This window comes from Mauremys mutica, chromosome 6 (assembly GCF_020497125.1).
Source record: "Mauremys mutica isolate MM-2020 ecotype Southern chromosome 6, ASM2049712v1, whole genome shotgun sequence".
NCBI classification, from domain to species: domain Eukaryota; kingdom Metazoa; phylum Chordata; order Testudines; family Geoemydidae; genus Mauremys; species Mauremys mutica.
Genome location: NC_059077.1, coordinates 21,515,857 through 21,535,335, shown reverse-complemented (window position 1 = coordinate 21,535,335; position 19,479 = coordinate 21,515,857). Strand labels below are relative to the sequence as shown.

Genomic DNA, 19,479 nt, shown 5'->3' with positions numbered 1-19,479 from the left:
TCTCATGGGGGTCCCTGCAGGGCCTGGGGCAAATTGCCCCACTTGCCCCCCACTCTGGGCGGCCCTGACATGATGATACAGCTACGTTATCATCATAGCGAAAATACACTTTGATCACTAACATATGGTTTCTAACTGGACAGGAAGTTTGCCTCTGTCTATATCCGAAAGCTTGTTGTCCTTGGTTTGCCCCCTCACTGTCACTAACGATTTTAGAGTCTGTTGTTTTATCCTCTGGAGAATAAAATGCTAAAATTCCATTGAGGTTCATACTGGGCAAAAAATGGCCTGTTACATTTTCTGTGGAAATAACTTTTTTTGTCCTTGTGAACATGCACATTTATTTAATTCAACAGGTTTTCTTACAAAATATTAGAGCCAATATACAGCAGTTTTGATGCCCCCGTATTGCTTAGTTAATCTCAGCAGAAGCTTTGTTTTACACGACATCTCAAACACCCAGAATTTAACGTTATCTCAGCTACATTAACACTTTACTGTTACTGTGTGCACTATGCTGGAATAAATTGTTAGTGCTGAGTCTCAGGGATTAATAATACAATTGGCATAGTTAGAAGAATCATTTATTTCCCATTTGCCACAGTGGAAAGGGATCCCTTTGTTTTTATATTGACTGTAACTTATTTGCTCATAGGTGGCGCTGCAGAGCAAGCTGGAAAAATAGAAGCTGGAGATGAAATTGTTGCCATTAGTGGAAAATCATTGATTGGTCTCATGCACTACGATGCCTGGAACATCATTAAATCTGTCCCAGAGGGACCAGTTCAGTTGCTGATCAGAAAGCCTAGAACTTCAGTATGACAGAAACACTATTTCTAGCTACGCTTGTTTAAGGCAACATGTTCATTAGAAGTAGTCCTTTCAAAACAGACTACCAGCTGTCCTTACATTTTTGAAGCTGTGTAGAAGTGACTTAATGCTCTCTAGCGGCTTGCTAAAAGCATCAGAGGAGCACTGGGATATGCAAACAAGGAACATATTTGTTCCATGCAGTGTTTTTATAAACTTTACTTTCCCAGGATGTAAGAAGCCAAACAGTAAGAGGACTTTTGTGTCAGGTGGTATTTTAATGGAACTTCAAAACCTTTTAGCAGATTCTGTTTGAAATGTTTTGCCTGTTCCCAATATTTTTAGTGTTTGGAAATTGGGAGCATAACTCGTTCGTTGCTATCCTGTTAATGAGGATGGGTATTTTGACTGTATTACTTAGCTATAACTTGACTTCAACACACTGACTTGGGGTCCAGTCTGTGTTTGTTATAAAAGGAGAATGTCTGGAACAATCTCACTTTATTCTTCTAAGTGCCGTTTTGCTAAAGAGGCATGACAAAAAGAAGTATAATTTTGCACAGCTTTGTAAATCTAAACCACAAACATTTTATCGTGAAGCTCAGAATGATCTAGAAAACTATGAACTGAACACACAACACTGTTAAATCAGCTCTCAGTGACATATCATTAAATCTGAATATCACACCATATTCATACATTAGAAATCTGTGTGCAGACCTTCGTTTAGGAAAAGAAAATCTGTCGCAAATGTTGGATGACTATCTGCAGAGGATTGGAAGGACGGTAACAGTTTTGGTATAATTTATGGGTATAATTAAGACTGGAGTGTAAAAATTGCAGTCTGAACTTTCAAACTTGGGTTCCTAAAGTTAGACACCTGAATAAAAGTGGGCTGACTTTCAAAGATGCTGAGCGCTCACAGTTCTCATTTTCTTCAGTGGGGGCACGGCACCTCTGAAAATCCACCCACTTTCATTTGGGTGCCTAAAAGAGGATTACGGTTGCCTAAGTTTAAAAACTCAAATTTGAAAATTTGGGTCCAAATATCTAGATTTTGCCCAGTTAAATTTGAACTGGCCACACTTGTTGCTTTTCTTCGCAAATATTTATTTTCACAGGCAGCGTGCGTATTGTAAATATGTCTTGGATTGAGTAAGTAATGGACTGGTTGAGGATTTTGAATTATGGAATTGGCTTTATCTGCATAGATCATAACTCATTAGCTGAAAAACCATATTGTAGAAACAATTGAATGTCACCTGTACTTATCCAGGATTTTTCACCAATATTCAAAGCATGTATCTATAACAGTTGTTTTCCTGTGTATTATTTATCGTACACTGTTTGAGGGGAAGAAAGAATATGGTATGAGAGGTTAGAACAATTTATTTGCTGAAGTTTGAGATGACTGAATAACACACAAGTGACAAAGCAAAAAGGAACCATCATCCCTAACAGTGAGAACAAGTTGTTTGGTCAAGTGTCCTCAAATTGTCATGGGCCCAAAACCATAGAAACAGCCCTGACCAATAGAGGCATTCCAAATCCAAACCTGGAGCCAGCTCAGCAGCCTGCAAATAGCCCCAATATTTATAACGAGCGTTCGCTAGTTAATGTGGTGTTGAAAAGATCTGGACAGGACCCAAATGTTGTAGCTGGAATCAATCTCTAGTTTATACCATATTCAGATGTATTTATTCATATTATTTTTATAGTCAATAGTCTTTACTGAATGAAACATTTTTCTTTTGGTTGTGTTTCCGGCTAGAATACAACTTGTGATGTGTGGAAATGCATAGAGTTCTTTGTGGCATCCAGAGATCAGGTGTACAGAAAAGTTGCACAACTTCTCTGTCTAGATATAAAAATATATATATGGGTTTTTTTTCAAGTTACATGAACATTAGCGTGTCTATCTAGAGAGAGATGCCAGCAACATCTGGGTACTGAAAAGATGAATGCGAGGCTGCGGCCTTCAGGTGCTCCACCCACAGAATTTCCAATGAAGCTAGTGGAAGTTCTGCATATGGAGTGGCTGCAAAATTGGATTCGCTTTGTCACTGATCTTACAATGAGCTTTGAATGCAACTTTGTTAGCTTTAGTGAGGCTCAATGTGGTGCAGGATTCCAGCCACATGGACCTCACTGTGGTATCAGGCCCCATGTTGGGAGGAAAAGCTTAGCTTAAATTTATGCTGAAAACAGGAAGAAAATATGACAAACTGTGATGCCTTTTTCAGGAATGATCAAAATCTGAAAAAGTTAGACAAACAGTACGTATACTAGATACATAAATATGCATGTAGAGTTTAATGCAGTATAGTGAATACACACACACACAGTACAGGATTGACACTTTGCTATTTTAAAATGGTAAACCACAATTGTGTTTTGAAAAATGACATTTTTTTCCAGTGCAGCATTAGAACTTTACTAAATTCTGAACCAAGAAGCATACAGATCCCTTACTTAAGTGTGAACTCAAAGAAGAAGATTTTCGTCTTGTACATTAAGCTTACTGAATTTGAGGGATGTCTTGAAAATGATATATAGTGAATAATGTAATTATCAGACACTTATTTGCAGGTACTATTCACTGTCTGAGAGTGATTTATAAAGCTTTCATTTTTCCATTATCAAATTCTCTCTTTTATTTTACACATACTTGGAAATATATGTTGGGCAAATGTCAACATCAAAACTAGGTGGGTTTTTGTGTGTGATAAAATATGAAATGTAATTTAAAGGAATGATGGATTTAACATTTAAGTGCTATGGTTTATTAACATGTTCTGAATATTATGATACAGGTCTACTAATGATATTTTTATGTTTGATGTATAATTACTTTTTAACCCTGACATATTAAGCCATGTGATCATTCTTCTTGCCAAAGCTATGTTTTGTGATAGGAAACAGAAGATCTCTATTGATTCTACTAGGGTTCAAATTATTACAATAGAATTTTTCAGCAATTGTGTTGAGGTAACAATACTCATCAATATAAAAGTCCATGTTCTAGGAATCTGCTTTTGAAAAGGAAAGAGTGGAGAATATGGTCATTTGTATTCAATCTTCACCTTGTAGAGGTACAGTAAGAGTTGTACAATACATGGTGCAAATGAAATCCTGCTATGCACTTAATGTAGAGTGAGAGTATATGGATTGGAAATGTGAAATTAGTAGGTATGAAAATAAATCTATCTAATAGATCAGGCTAAGCAGATCTTACAACATGTACCTATTACTGTTCTCTAGGAACAGATGACTCTACAGTACTCTTTTGAAATTTACTAGGAATGATTCTTTATTACACTGTAAACTATTACTTTTATAGGGTCCTGAAAAAGCCAAAATGAGGCATGGAGGTTCCTTGAGCACCTTAGCTGGCACAGCCACAAAGCCTCCTTCCTATCCTATACATCAGTAAGCTAGGAAAGACTCTTAAGGTGCCAACAACCTTACATTTCCTATGATGGATTCTGGTCTCACTTCTACCAGTGTTAATTCAGAGTAATTTATTGGAAGTCAAGAGTTTTACACAATCAGTTGTGACGAGTCTCTCTCTCTTTTTAACTGTAAGATAAAAGAATGGGGTCATAGGACTGAGATATAATTCTTTTCTGTCCTGAACAATGATCAAGGAACCAACTCAGCATCTTTCAGCTGACCACTGATTTGTGAGGAATTATGCAGAAAGTTCCCCAGACCCCAGCAGATAACTTTTGGTTTTCATTGTTAGCTTCACTGATTGGAAGCCAGTGCCCAAGATGGTCCTTTTTCATATTAGGGATCATCACTCAGTTCCCTAAGCATTCCAGGGCTATTGTATCTCTTTAGGGCCACACAGTTGCAGGTAGAAAGATAAGTATGTTACCAGTCAGGATGTATATGGACATTTAATTTGTCCCTGGCCCCAGACAGGTCTGCAGTTCTTCACCATGGACCTGGAGTGGAGGGAATGGCTTTCAGAGCAGGGTAGACTTCCTTCTGGATAAGCTGGCCTGTCACAGTTCTAGCATTCATTGTCTTCCAGGGCTGGAGCAGCTCAGAAGGATGTGCACACTGGATACTGGGGGGATTGGGCTCTAGTATGATACTGGGCATACAATATCTTGCAGTCCTTATGCATGAAAACCTCTCATTGGCTTCTCTGGGAATTGTATCTGTGTTAAGGACTAAAGGATTAAGCCTAAAGTTGGGAGGAGGCAGTTTGGCTGGTTACTTTCATCCCAATCCTAATAAAACCCTTTTGAGGGTGATAAAGTATTAAGAATTTTTGTGTGACTGACATTTCCAATCAGCCCTCATTCAGAATTAGTCCTAATAACATTCTACAATTGTTTTTTTTTCCCCCCAAAAGCTGGATCAATCATCCACAGCCAGGTGTTGGAATGTTAGCTGCTTGTGCATTTAGGGTATGTAACTGTATACATGAAAATATTGATGAGGATTAGAGTAGGTCACGTGAGACATTGGAATTCCAATCTAGTTAGGTTTTGTGTGTTCTGTTAAGATGATACACTTCTTGTATGATATTGTATATTGACACTTTATTTATATAAATATTACTTCTTTTATTGAAACCCCTTTAAAATGCCTTGTATATTATAAAAAAGTGAGTGCAATAATATGAAATAGACTGTACATTTTCAAAAGTTGCTTTCTCCGTTATGTAAATCTGCATCTCCATAAATATGGGTTTTTTTAGTGATTTTGAAAAATAAATATTACGCTTGGTACTTTGCTAGCTGTTCATTTCCACAGCAAAATAAGTGAGTAGTGGTCTTTTCAGTTCACTATTTGAACCTCTGACCTGCCATTCATAGAGGTAATATTCTTCTGGATGGCACAGCCATACATTCTGAGGCCTAAGAAATATTAAACTATGCATCTGATTGAGCTAAAAAAAATCCTTGGCACTGTCATTCAGTGGGAATTGGATTGGCTTTAGCTGCTGTTTAAATGTTGCATTCTGTAGACTTGATCAGGAATATAAACAGCATTTTTTGAGGCATGTTTACAGGGAAGATTCAAATAGGTGAAACCCACATTTTTCTATGAATAACTGAGGTCTCTGTAGTCTAACACCAATAAAACATTAAACAATAAACACATTTCCCACCCACAATTCCTGCTTAAAAAAAAATAGATTCAGTGGACTCCATGGTGGATGGTATGTATAATGCATTGTACTTCCTATGCAGAAAAACTTTAAAATAATCAGTTACAATGCTATGTTACAGATCATTCCACAAATAAAAAGGCTTGTTCCACATTGGTGAACTGAAGTCAATAGGAGTCTTTCCATTGACTTCAATACACTTGAGATCAGAACTTATGACAAGCTCTAATATTTATATTTTAATGATACAAAACTTGGCTCATCTTTCACTTGGCTCATCTTTCTCTTTCCTTTGAGATGGTCTGGCTGCTACTGCTGTGACAGCCTGCTCCTGGGAACATCATCTCATACGTCACTGACTCACCTGTTAGTAAATCTCTTGAAACATGTGATTGTCCCTCAGCCATGCTTATTCAGTTCTCTTTCTCTTTTTGGCCTCGTGACTGGCTGCTTTTATGCATATACCACACGATCAATCGTTGTCTTTGCAGCACTGCTCCCTGTACCAGTGCTGCTTTCAGTTCAGTAATTAGGCAAGGCTGCGTTGAGGTTTTTCACTGAAAACAGGGATTCTGCCTCTTTGTTAAAGGTGATGTGCTGCTTCTTTTCCCCCCAAATTACAGCACTTCTTTGTGGGGCACAGGATGACTTTTCTGAGAACTTGCAAGTAAATCAGTTAATGATGAGGGATGTCATTGCAGAAAGATTCTGGAGGAGGCAAAGTGTGTCAGCATCCCTGCTTCTGGGAGGTGTGGGGGAGGTAGCATAGAATATCAGGGTTGGAAGGGACCTCAGGTGGTCATCTAGTCCAACCCCCTGCTCAAAGCAGGACTAATCCCTAAATGGCCCCCTCAAGGAGGAAACTCACAACCCTGGGTTTAGCGGGCCAATGCTCAAACCGCTGAGCTATCCCTCCCTCTGACCAGATTTGGTAACAGGTGAGTCAGTGAGATGGAGACATATGAGATGATGTTCCCAGGAGCAGACTCACAGCAGTAGCAGCCAGACCCATCCGAGAGAGGGGCAAGGAGGTGGCATGCCGGTCCTACCCTGGGGAGCAGGGGCAGAAGAAAGGCATATCTCACCATTGGCCGGCCTGGGGCGGGGATCAAGGCACTGCTGCTGCTCCCTGTCCAGCAGGTAGAGAGAGAAGGGCAGTGCTGACAGTGCAGCAATTAGGAGGCCTGGCCTGGCCTGCCCCCAGCAGCCCCTGAAGGACTGGGGGAGACCCACAGCACCAACTGGCAGGAGCTATGAAAAGTCTGGAGAAGGAGGCAAACCATGGTTGAGGGGGAGAGTAGGCGACTGCCCCTGCTGCTCCATAGCAAATGACACTCCTACTTTAATGAGTTTAGAGGTCAAAATTCATTTAAGAATGGTTCCTTTGAGAAATTTCACACCCTGTGTCAGACCATGGTTTTGTTTTTTGTTGTTTGTCCTGAATGATCTTAAAGGAATAACACAGTCTTCACAATACCGCCTCTTTTAGACTTCCCTCACAGTCAACACGCGCTGCTGCACTTGCTGCGTTGGAAGGAGTTTTACTGGTACGTACTGTACTCTCAACCTTAACTCCATTTTAATATAGTTATAGTTGGGAATTGTGGCAGCGTTCTGAGAGAGAGACCCTGAGCCATGATTAACACTAATTAGGCCCCTCCATTCTCCCCCTTTCTCCCAGGCCTAATTGCTCTGGGGTGTCTACAAGGGGAGTTCTCCAAACAGAGCCACCTCAGTTTCCCCACCTCACCCTCCCTTGCGAGAGAGGGCTAGAAAGTGGGATAACAGTGGAAAGGTGAGGATGCATTGATATGTATCTGTAGCGGGATTGAGACACTGTAAATAAAGCACTGTTGTCTATTATGTGAGAGGCTCTCCAAGTAGTCTGTGTTTGTGGAAGAGACAGAGGTACTGCAGTCCCACCCTGTCATATGAATGGGCTTGTCTGGGATCATGCCTGTCTCTGAGCGTGAGGAGAATCTGAGGGAGGAGCCTGTGTAGTGGTTTGGCAGTCTGGGCGATGGAGGAAATATAGCAATTGCTGAGGGAGCAGCAAGGACAGATGCAGAAGACTTTTCAGACTTTCCAACAGTCCCCGCCATGCAGAGGAACAGTCCTTGCATTTGCCTGGCAGGCCGAGCAGCCAAAGATCCCGCAGGAATTTAGAAGAGAGCAAGCCCAGGTTCAGTGCAACTCCTGCAAAGTTTGGTGAGTCCCGTGGCAAGAGACAGAAACCGGGCACAGGACTCTATAATATGGGATCTGCATATAACCCTGATGCGTTTCTGGTCACCTTTGAGAGCGTGGCAGCAGGAGCCAGTTGAAACAGACCCATGAGGGCACTTCAGCTGGCGCCCTGTTTTACCAGGGAAGCACTTGCGGCGTATTTGGCTCTCGGTGATGAGCAGGTGAGACACTCTGACACGGTTCAGGCAGCCATCCTGGACCAGGTGGGCCAGTCCATGGAAAAGTACTGCCAGAAATTTAGTGCCACAAGGTTGACTGCGGGGATTATGGCTTCCTGCATTTGCCCAGAAATTAACAAACTGGGCTATGCGTTGGTTACAGCCAGGTACAGAAACTGGGGGAGAGATTATGGAGCCTGTGATTCTGGAACAGCTTCTACAGAGTCTCCCTGACTACGGCTCAGGTGACATCAGCCGGAGGCCACAGTTAAACTGACTGAGGAGCTTGCTGAGGTAGACATTCCCAGAAAGGGTCACTGGCTTAAGGGGCTACACCTGGAAAAGAGGTGGGGAAGGCACTGACGGGAAGAGGGAGGAGCCTGGGGAACTCCATCAGAGGCTTGGACCATAGTATGTTTCCAGCGTGGATGTGAAGGGCACACAAAAAGAGACTTCTACCTACACATGGAATGTTGCTTTGCAGAATTTTTCTGGGACGGGACTTCCAGGCCAAAAAAAGAGGAAGCTCCGACTGTCTGGGTAATGGTAGGGAAGAGGTACCAGAGGCTTCTTGTGCACATGGCTTCAGCCTGTTCATAAATCAGGTGGGAGTTACCAAAACCCCTCCGGATACTACTCAGAGCTAGGGTCAAAACAGAATGTTGATGTGGGGATGAGAAATTCTGCCCTGTGGTAGAGGTGCCCCTGGGAGCAAAAGGAAGCATAGGTGGAAAGATGTAGGGTTGCTGGATGGATTGCTCCACCCCCTTTTACAGATTGAGAGTCCTTCTCATTAAGGAAGCAAATGGATGGACTGTTGGGTGGAAAGAACCTGCAGGACAAGATGAGGAGGAAATAAGCAGAGAGGAGCTGGAGAAAACTAGACACGAGATTACAAGCCAGAGAGAAAGGGAGGATGGAGAAGTCTCCCCAGATACTAACGGGGAGGAGAAAGAAAATAAAAGTGCAGGGTCAACAGGTAGAGGTAATGAGCTAATCCATTGGGGTTGGATGATTATTAGAGTCATTACATATATTCATTCTGTTTCTTCCTCTCCCCTTCCCAAGAAGGCCTAATTGGTCAAGGGTGTGCCTAGTTACCTGGCCAGCTCCATGGGCAGAGGTGTCAGAGAGAGGAGCCATGGCCCCATCTCTGCCCCACACCTTCTGCAACTCTCAGCAGTTACTCACCTGGAGTGGGCACTGAACTCAGACCAGTTATGGCAGGGTATTGTGTGGGGCCAAGGAACCTGGGGAGCTCGTTACGAGTGCCACTCAGTGGGACAAGCCAGGCTTTTGGCAGGTGAGGGCAGAGGACTCATCTTTACAGAGTACATGGGGGCAGTTGGTTTGGGTTTGGGGTTTTTTTTCCCCCTAAAGCGAATTTACGTTTGTTTGTTTTTTGTTTTTGTTTTTTTTTTTTAAACTCCGTTGTAGGATAGTGACATTGCTTCAGCTTGCATCAGGGCTCATTGCTTCCTGAAGCTTAGCAGTGATTATTAAAAGTTCTGTCCCCGTTTTACTGCATAGGCTCAAAATTCCCATAGGTCCACACTTTAAAATTTCATGAAGGGAAGAAACTGCAATCCAGGTGGTACATGCAGAACGTGCCATTTCGAGTCAGATCTGAGAGAGATCTTGTGAGCTATGACTGTGAGGGGTAGGAGGAGAAGGCTGATTCTGAAGCAACACATCGATCGATTTCCTCCCCTCTCTTATCTTGGTTCCTATTTTTAATATTAATATTTTGCAGGCATTAAGAAGTGATGCCATTCTATTATCAATAGAGACGTGCAAGTCCTGTCAGCTGAAAAGGAAGGGGTAACTGTTCTAGGAGTCAGCTGCCACTTACCCTAATTTGCAGACAGTTGGACTATTTCCTTACATGGTGGAAGCAAATCTATTCTGACTACTATTCCCTTTGCCAACACTCATAAAGTTGTGAAAGAGGAAGCAGCAGGAACCATACAAGGAATGAGAAGCAGCAAAGATTGTGAGCAAAGACAAGCCTGTCCTTTTTCAGACTGTGAATCTCCCGCTCTGTCTGGAGAGGGCTCCGCTGGAAGATGATGTTTTGGCCTGAGATTTGTTTTTCTTTGTAAATCTGCAGACCACACCCCATTTTGCTCTGTGTAAAAGAGTGAAACGGTGGCAGGCTGCGGCACGTGTATGAGGAAGTGACGGTACAGCAACAGCCATTGCATTTCAGCTGGTTGCTAGTTCCCAAACAGCACGTGAGCAGTGAGCAGGAAAGTCCCTATCGTTTTGCTGAATCCTACTGCAGTTCAGAGCCAGATCACAAGACACAAGGGCCATTGTGAGGGCTACAGTCATTCTGTGGTTCCCTGTTCTCCAGCACTCCCATCACCCTTCCCTCCTCCTGGGGAAGAGAGGAGTGAGGAGCCTCATGTCATGGTCTTATCTCCTACTCCGCACCACACTCTCCTCCCGCTTTGGCCTCTGAATCTCCCCTGCCATTGCCAGCAACTGCCATGAACTTTACCTCCCCCACCCCCACTCCCTTGGTTTGGAAGGAAGGAAGAGCCACTTTCTGGCTACTAAGGCTTTATCTGCTCACTTGGCGCTGCGGGGTGAGTCCCCGCTCTTGTAGGTGTACTTGTGCTAGCTCTCAATGAACGAGTGTGCTAAAAGGAGTCGTGTTGCCATGGTAGCACAGGCAGCGGCAGCATGAGCTGGCTGCCGAGTACACGCCCACCCAGACCCCTGAGCCCTTCCGTTCTCTCCCATGACTTCGCCCCATATGTTCATCCATCAACCTGTCTTCTCACAGTTTGTTCGCAGTGTTAGGGTAGCCGTGTTGATCCCAGGGTATTAGCGAGGCACTGTGGTGAGATGACCTCACCCTCTTTTTCTCCTCTCATTTCTTCTCCTACCTCTCTCCACAGGGAGACCTGCCCTCCTCCAAGTGTAGGACCCTCCAGCCCAACCTTTGGCCTAGACACCTGAGTGTCTGAGAAGGAAGAAAGGGAAAAGGGGAAGAGGTATGAGGGGAAAGAGATGAGAGACAGCAGGTCGTCTGCAGTGCCTGGTGTATTCCAGTGACAAAAGAATGTCAACATGGAATGTAAATTGGGAAGTGAGCTCTGCTGGTGAGCTCTGGCTCAAAGGGTACATGACACACAGGAAACCAGGCTGCCTGGAACCAACAGCCATTAGTGGCACTTTGTTGCCCTTTAAAAAGTCCCAGCCCAGAAGAACAACAACTTCTCCCCGCACCTTGAAATCCCTGGCCCACAAGATTGGTGCCTTTTCTTCTCCCCATCCACCCAAAGGTGGCTCCTACCAGCTGCTGCCAAAAGCCATCTGCAAAACACAAGCCCGACACCACCATGCTCTCCCTGAGTCTGACTCATTCATATAATGGATAGTCCTAGAACCTGACTCATTCATATAATGGATAGTCCTTGCACTGCTTGCAATTCCTGTCGCTGTCTGGGACTCCCAGACCCTGCCATTCCTGTGTGGGGAAAGTCGTGGTCCTCTGAGATCCCTATTTACTGAGACTGTCGATACCTCTTCTGGGGAGGGATGTCTACCAGGCAAGCCAAAGCATGGAATAGCTGTGACATTATTGAGGAACCCATTTCGGCCAACTTCTCAAACTACCCTTAGTGTTTAACCTCCCAAGCCTGAGCAAGCCAGGCAAGAAGCTTGGTAGCCTCTCATTAGCCTTGTGCTTCTCCAAACACTTACACTGGTCAAATAAGTTCCTAAATGGTTGTTACAATTATTTTAAGGGATTTTAAAAAACGTTCATAAAATGGCTCTTTTCTTCGATGTTAAAAAAGAGCTCTTCAGTTCAACTACATGTTCCATTCTGAAATAAAGCTGTCTGTCTGTCTGTCTAGCCATCTATCTGAGAGATGAGGCAGGTGAGGTCATATCTTTTATTGGACTAACTTCTGATAATGAGAGAGACCAGTTTCAAGTGGCACAGAGCTTTTCTTCTGTGGCTCAGAAACTTGTCTCTCTCACCAACGGACAATAAAAGAGCTTCTCACCCACCTGGTCTCTTTAATATTCTGAGACTGACATGGCTACAACTACACTGCATATCTATCTATCTATCTAATCACTCATCCCTGTGCTAGCTAACGCTCTAACAGATGGATGCTTCTCTGAGTATTTCGTAAGTGGCGTAATAATAAAAGCAAAACCCTTACACTTCCCTGTTTACTGTTTTCCTCTGCGTGGCCTGGACTTACCCTGAAGTGTGAGGGTGAATCATTCTGATATTAGGTTTGCTCGGTACAAAGGTATCTGAAACCATTGTTCCCTCAGGGTATTTTCCATCTGGTGGCAAGTGACAACATCTTGATTCACTGTCTAAGCAGCTGATCAAGGGAAAACATAATTATTTAGTGAAATGCTGTTTTCCTTAGTTGCTGATATGGGTGTGGGGAGGGGAGGACTCTGATTCAGACCTCTGAGTTTTGCTCATAGAGTTGTTACTGAGGAGTTGCTCTGTCTCTTAAGAGAATAGATCCCATTTAGGCCTAGAGGGGCATGGGGTTACTCTGGCTTCACACTGGTGTTACTGAAGGCAGAGGTGGGGAGGGATAGCTTAGTGGCTTGAGCATGGGCCTGCTAAACCCAGGATTGTGAGTTCAGCCCTTGAGGGGGTCACTTAGGAATCTGGGGCAAAATCAGTATTTGGTCCTGCCTAGTGAAGGCAGGGGGCTGGACTCAATGACCTTTCAGGGTCCTTTCCAGTTCTATGAGATAGGTATATCTCCATATACTTGTAAGTGTTAGCCTGGATGGGAGGTCTTGTGTCAGTGTGAAAGGGACAGAAGCCCTTCCCCCCCTTGCCTTCTCTTACACACCAGAGCAAAAGCCAGCTACAAACTCAGAGCTAGCACACGTGCAACACAAAAGGGGCGGGGGTGGTGAATGTCAGTGTCACTAAACTCCCCAAAGTAGGTGGCGTGTGTGACAATGACAATGGAGAGGAAGGCAGATCCAATGGCTATGGTACAAAGTGGGACCTAGCTCCCTAGCTCCACCACAGACTTCCTGGGTGACCTTGGGCAAGTCACTTAATCTCTCTGCCTCAATTCCCCATCTGTAAGAGGGGGATAATAGCATTGCCCTGCCACACAGGAGAGCTGTGCAGATACACTGAAGGATTGTGAGTGCTCCGATTCTATGGTGACGGGCCATATAAATTTCTTGGCTAGATTCTTGTGCACTGACTTCTAGTCCAGAGCTAAAGCAGGGAGGCTGAATCCTGACGAAGGATGTTTTGACATACATTCTCCCAGCGCTCTTGGGAGTGTTCAGGCTGCTAGAAGCCTCCAGGCATTCCCTGGCACTGGGCTATGACATTCAGAACTAAACCACAGACCTTTAGGTTCTAATCCACCAAAGCACTTGGGCTGAAAGTTAATGCACGCTTATGTGTAGGCTCTTTGAGTCCAATGGCATTAGGCACGTGCTTAAATTCTTTGGTACATCAGCGCCCATGACAGGAAGTTAACAGGGAAAGGTTCAGGCACTTTTATTTCTCTGCCAATCACCACGCATACAAGTGGCACTATATTAATAAACTTATTTTTAAATGCTACAGATTGCCCCAGTCACACTGGTGTAAGCTGCACTGTTTTCACTGAGGACTAATACTGTACAACAGGCTAAGTTACAAAGGCCAAAGCAGCTCTGCTAAATGTTACATCTCTCTCATGTACATTTAGCAAGGAACTGGTATGGCAGATTCACTGTGGATATAGTCTTAAACAATACAGTAGGTATATGACTATTTAAGAATGCAATGAAACTGGAAACGCATCAGGAATCAGAGATAATGAAAAGGAATGGGGGGACAGTGATTCCAAGAGTATTGTGTTAGCATTTTGGTGTCTTATGTTGTAAAAGGGCTAATTCCTGCATGCAGTCTATATTGAATGGACACATCAATGGACATTCGATTCCATGCTTGCCCACCTGAGGCATGAGCACTTGAGTTAGGAGTCACTGAAGGCAGCTGATCACTATATCATTATAACTGCCTGTCTCTTTGACTTTTCCTCGTGGATGTCTAGCTTTAAGCTCAAGTGAAACATGACCAAAATGGATCTCTTTGTGAAGGCCAAGACTAAAACAAGGTAAAAAAGGAATTAGATAAATTCATGGAGGATAGGGTCCATTAATGGCTATTAGCCAGGATGGACAGGGATGGTGTCCCTAGCCTCTTTTTGCCAGAAGCTGGGAATGGGCGATTGGGGATGAATCACTTGAAGATTACCTGTTCTGTTCATTCCCTCTGGGGCACCTGGCATTGGCCACTGTCAGAAGACAGGATACTGGACTAGATGGACCTTTGGTGTGACCTAGTAGAGCTGCTGTTCTGTTCCTAACCCTCCCCTCTCATCACAAGGTCTTCCACAACCTTCTTTCTCAATCATTATGGACACCCCCCACCACCTTGCCCGTCACCAGGCCTACAACTTGAGTAGCATCTTTGACTTGGACCTGCCTCTAAGTTGTCTCATCCAGGCTATGTCTAAATCTTGCCAATTCTTTCTTGCCAACTTTTCCATCCATCTAAACAGCCAAAACTCTCATCCAGGCTCTAGTCATCTTGATTACTGTAACATGCATCTCTCTGGCCTTGCCAAATGCACCATTGCCCTGCTCATAGCCCTCCAGAATGCTACTGCAAAAAGCATTTTCCAGGTCTGTTCTTCACCCCCTCTTAGCATCCTTCCGCTGGCTCTGCCTTCCCTATTACATCAAATGTAAGCTGCTTGTCTTCACTTTAAGGGCCATGCACTGTCAATCCTCATCCTACCTATCATCTTTCTTTTGCTAGTGAGCTGGTGATGCTCACTTCTGATCAGCCCATGATGCCAGCCCCAGCCACCCAATTGTTACATGTTCCAATAAGCACCTTTGTGCTTTCTTCCATGCTGCCCCTCACACTTGGGAGGAGTGCCCCATAAACATCCACAGAGCTACCTCATGACCCACCTTCAAAGCCCCCTCAAAACTCTCCTTTGCCATTATGCCTACAAAAAACGTGACAATGTCTAGGTTGCTGGTGTGCTGAGACCATTGCTGATCAAGATAACCAATATTTTCTCATTCTTTTTGTTTTTCCCCATCAATCCGTCTGTATCCCTCTGTTGCCTGTTGTATTATGCTTAGATTGTTCAAGTCCTTTGGGCAAGGCTGTCTGTCTGGTCTGTGTTTGTACAGCACCTAGCACCGTGGGGTCCCGGTCTGTGAGCGGGGCTCTTAGGCACTATGGTAATATAACTAATAATAATGTTGCAATAATTTCATGAGGCATAAATATGGCAAAAAGGTTATTGCAAACGCAACTTGTTTTCTAGTACAACTTCTACTGCTGGGTTCATGGAGTTAGTAAGGTTTTTCCATAACCTCTTGAAAGAGTTCATGGCTCTATTTCTAATTGGCTGGCAGATGAACTATTTTCAGACTGATACATTGTGAGAACAGGAGAAGGTGGCAGAATTGACCTCTACTCTCTTCTTCTTAGAGCTGGCTTCCTGTTGTATCATCCAAGGGGCATAACAGTATATTTTAGAACAGTGGTTTTCAACCTTTTCTCGTTTGTGGACCCTTAAAAATGTTGAATGGAGATGCAGACCCTTTTGGAAATCTTAGTCTGCAGATCCCCAGGCATCTGCTGTCCACAGGTTGCAAACCACTGTTCTATGGTAATGACAACCTTTTGTGGACCCTTTTGTTACCTGCACAATTTAGGGCTCCACCCCCTACCCTCCCTGTACCCAGGGTTCAGTGTTCCTCTGCGGGTTGGTGGGTGCTTGTCCCAGTGAAAAGCCTTTACACAGTAATATCCTTAACTTACATTTATTAACAATTAAGCAACAGAATATGCTCACTAAGCATACAATGCTCACAACTCCCAATAAGGCAGACGAGCTTCTCCTGATGGCCAGTCAGGATTGGATCATCCAGGGCTCTGGCTTCTGTGTGGTGTGGTCATGGAAGTCATTGAGTTCTGGCTGCTTTAATCTTGTGTCCCAGAGTTAGGTTCCAAAGAACTTCCTTTTGGACCCCAGTTTTATATTTCAAGTTAGGTCCTGGTTATCTGTACCTTAACCAATCATTTTTACCAAAGTATTACAAAACAATATTTTAACTAATCCTACCACATTACACATACAAGAGTCAATTCAAATGTTGGTAAACCAGTTACCCAACAGACAGAAACAGTTAAAGACCAGACAGAAACAGCTGAAGGTAAAACAAAAGGGAAGTATAGATTTCCCAGCTGAAACTGCTGGTAAGTGGTTCTGCCGGACAGAGTGTTTTCTTGCAAAGTTTTTATTTAAACATCTTAAGGTCTGTGTGTTGATCTGGTCACTGTGGGTGCTTTCTTAACAACCAGATATTCTGTTGTTTTGTACAGTTTTGATGGGACGTGACTCCCCACTTTTAGCTAATGGCCGCCGCTGCTGCTCCTTACTGCAAAAAGGCCTTAGAGTGACCACACCTTAGACATAGTCTTCGACAGAGTAGCAAGTAGGTGCCTGGGGTGGCCGATGAAGAGGGGGGCGGCATATCCGGCCGTTCGGTGGCAATTTGGCGGCGGGGCCGTCACTCCTTCTCAGAGCGAAGGACCTGCCGCCGGTCACGATCGCTGCTTTTTGTTGTTGTTGTGCTTGGGGCGGCAAAACGCTAGAGACGGTCCTGGTCTGCGGGCCCCCAGGTCTGCGGACCACAGATTGAAAACCACTGTTTTAGAACAAAGACACTTCCTTGTTTCTGACAGTGGGTTAAGGCTCTAAGCTTATCCCAATCACCCATGAAAAAATAGTCAGACCATTGAATAGCACATCCCGTTTACAAACAACATTGCACATGATAATATACCTCACCATGTGCGCCAGCCAGTCCTGCTTCACATTGCTTGTACCCAGGAGCGGCGCCAGGGTTTCTGGCGCCCTAGGCAGAATTCAGGGGGCGGCATTTTGTGTGGTCCCCACGGGGTGCACGGGAGCTTCCGGTTCCACTCCCATCGCGCTGCTGAAGAAGGACCCTCTGCCAAAATGCCGCAGGCGACAGCAGTAGTCACTGAGCTGCTCAATTGCCTGCCACTGTTTTCCGCGGCATGTTGGCAGAAGGTCCTTCTTCGGCGGCGCGACGGGAGCGGAACCCCCGGAAGCTCCTGTGTGCCCTGTGGGGAGCGCACAAAATGCCACCCCCCGAATCCTGGTGCCCTAGGCGACCGCCTAGGATCGCCTAATGCAAGCGCCGGCCCTGCTTGTACCACTATCTTCTCCTCCTTGCTCTTGCCACACCTCCAGGACTCATGGTGCTAATGAGAGACAAAGGATTCCCGTAAATTAACACATACTAAGAATAGTTACCACAACATGAGGCGGGTCTTTCCAGTTGGCTAAAATCATTTGGAGAGCTGGTGTCTAGCAGAGCATTTAGGAGATAGTACATGTGACTCCAGGTGCCGGAGCAGGCCAGTCTGGTTTTCACGTGAGCAGCCTAAAGTTGAGTGTGAAAGCCCTGCACGTGTTGGTCTGGCAGGTGTCTATTGTTCTGTGTCTAATTAAAAGAGACCTGGGGCTGTGCAGGTAGTGCTGCTCGTGTTTGTCTCTGTTTGTGTGTGTTTCACCTTTTCAGGTTAGATTGTTGTGGATGAGTCAGAGTCCCATGCTCCTTTGATGCAAATATCTGTAGTATGTGGTGAGGTTTTTCTATCCCTTAGAGGCGGGAATTGGTGACTGTTGTATAACCCTTGACATGCTGCTATAAAACTCTGATTGTGCATTACTCAAGATACTTAAGGCACTGGCAAAAATTAGTTGCCCCTCTTCTAATAGTCAGAACAGAACTGTACTAGGTTGTGTGTGTGTGTGGAGGCAGGGCCGCCCAGAGGGAGGGGGGCAAGTGGGACAATTTGCCTCAGGCCCCACAGAGGCCCCCATGAGAATGTCTGAGGCATCCCCCTGACCCTGCCCCCACCTTCCTCCATCCCCCGACGCCTCAGCGCACTGCATCCAGGAGCGGCCCTTGACAGAACTAAAGCAGCGTGGCTCCTGCAGGGCCTGAGCTCCTCCTGCTCGGAGCCACGTGGTAAGAGGACGGGGCTGCAAGCTGCGGCGGGAGCTCAGGACCTGCTGGAGCCACGCCGCTGCAGTGCTGTCCATGTGCAGTGCTCCTGGACATGGCGTGCTGAGGCTCCGGGACAGGGGGTAAGCGTCATGGTAAGGGGGCCGGGGCTGGGACCGGGGGGGTTGGATAAGGGGCAGGGAGTCCTGGGACAGGGAGGGGGCAGACATTCTGGGTGGTCAGGGGATGAGGAACGGGGGATTGAATTGTGTGCATTCCAGGGGTCTGTCAGGACTCGGCCCGGGGGGTAGATAGGGGTCAGGGAGCAGGGAGGTTGGTGGGGGTGGGGTCCTGGGGTGGTGGTTGGGGGGTGTCTCGGGGGTGGTGGTGAGGGGACAAGGAGCAGGATGGGTCGGGGATTCTGAGGGGGGCAGTCAGGGGGCAGGAAGTGGGTGGGAGTCAGATAGGGGGCAGGGCCAGGCTGTTTGGGGAGGCACAGCCTTCCCTACCCTAAAGCTCATTCAGCAGTTTGAGGCTTGCAGACAGCTATTTAACACAAAGAGCCAAGCTCTTATCTTTTCCCTTAGGGCTACCATCCCCTTTCACTTCTCAAATGCCAAATTATAGTCTACATTTAATTTCAGTGCCATAGGGAGATTGATGTCAGGGGAGGGTAGCTTCATTAAAATTAGCCACTTTAGATTAACAGTGATAGAACCAAGAGAGCCATGGGGGAGGGATCACATGAGAAACGCAATATCCTACACCACCTACCTCCTTCCCAACTTACCAAGGGAGACCCCCCTCCCCTGCATTCCCCAAGGCTCCAGAGGGGTTAATTCAGTGGTTCTCAAACTTTTGTACTGGTGACCGCTTTCACATAGCAAACCTCTGAGTGTGACCCCCCCACACTTATAAATTAAAAACACGTTTAAAAATATATTTAACACTATTATAAATGCTGGAGGCAAAGCAGGGTTTGAGGTGGAGGCTGACATCTCACAACCCCCAGTAATAACCTTGTGACCCTATGAGGAGTCCTGGCCCCCAGTTTGAGAA

General features: G+C 45.1%; 1 protein-coding gene across 1 annotated transcript in view; it reads left to right on the top strand.

The window, feature by feature from the left end:
• PDZD2 (PDZ domain containing 2) overlaps window positions 1-5,596 on the top strand; it is a 188,858-nt gene extending 183,262 nt beyond the window's left edge. Inside the window, exon 24 of the mRNA XM_045021789.1 lies at window positions 656-5,596. Coding sequence (XP_044877724.1) covers window positions 656-822 — 167 coding nt within the window. The 3' untranslated portion in view covers window positions 823-5,596. The remainder of the gene's footprint in view (window positions 1-655) is intronic.
• The last annotated feature ends 13,883 nt before the right edge of the window (window positions 5,597-19,479 follow it).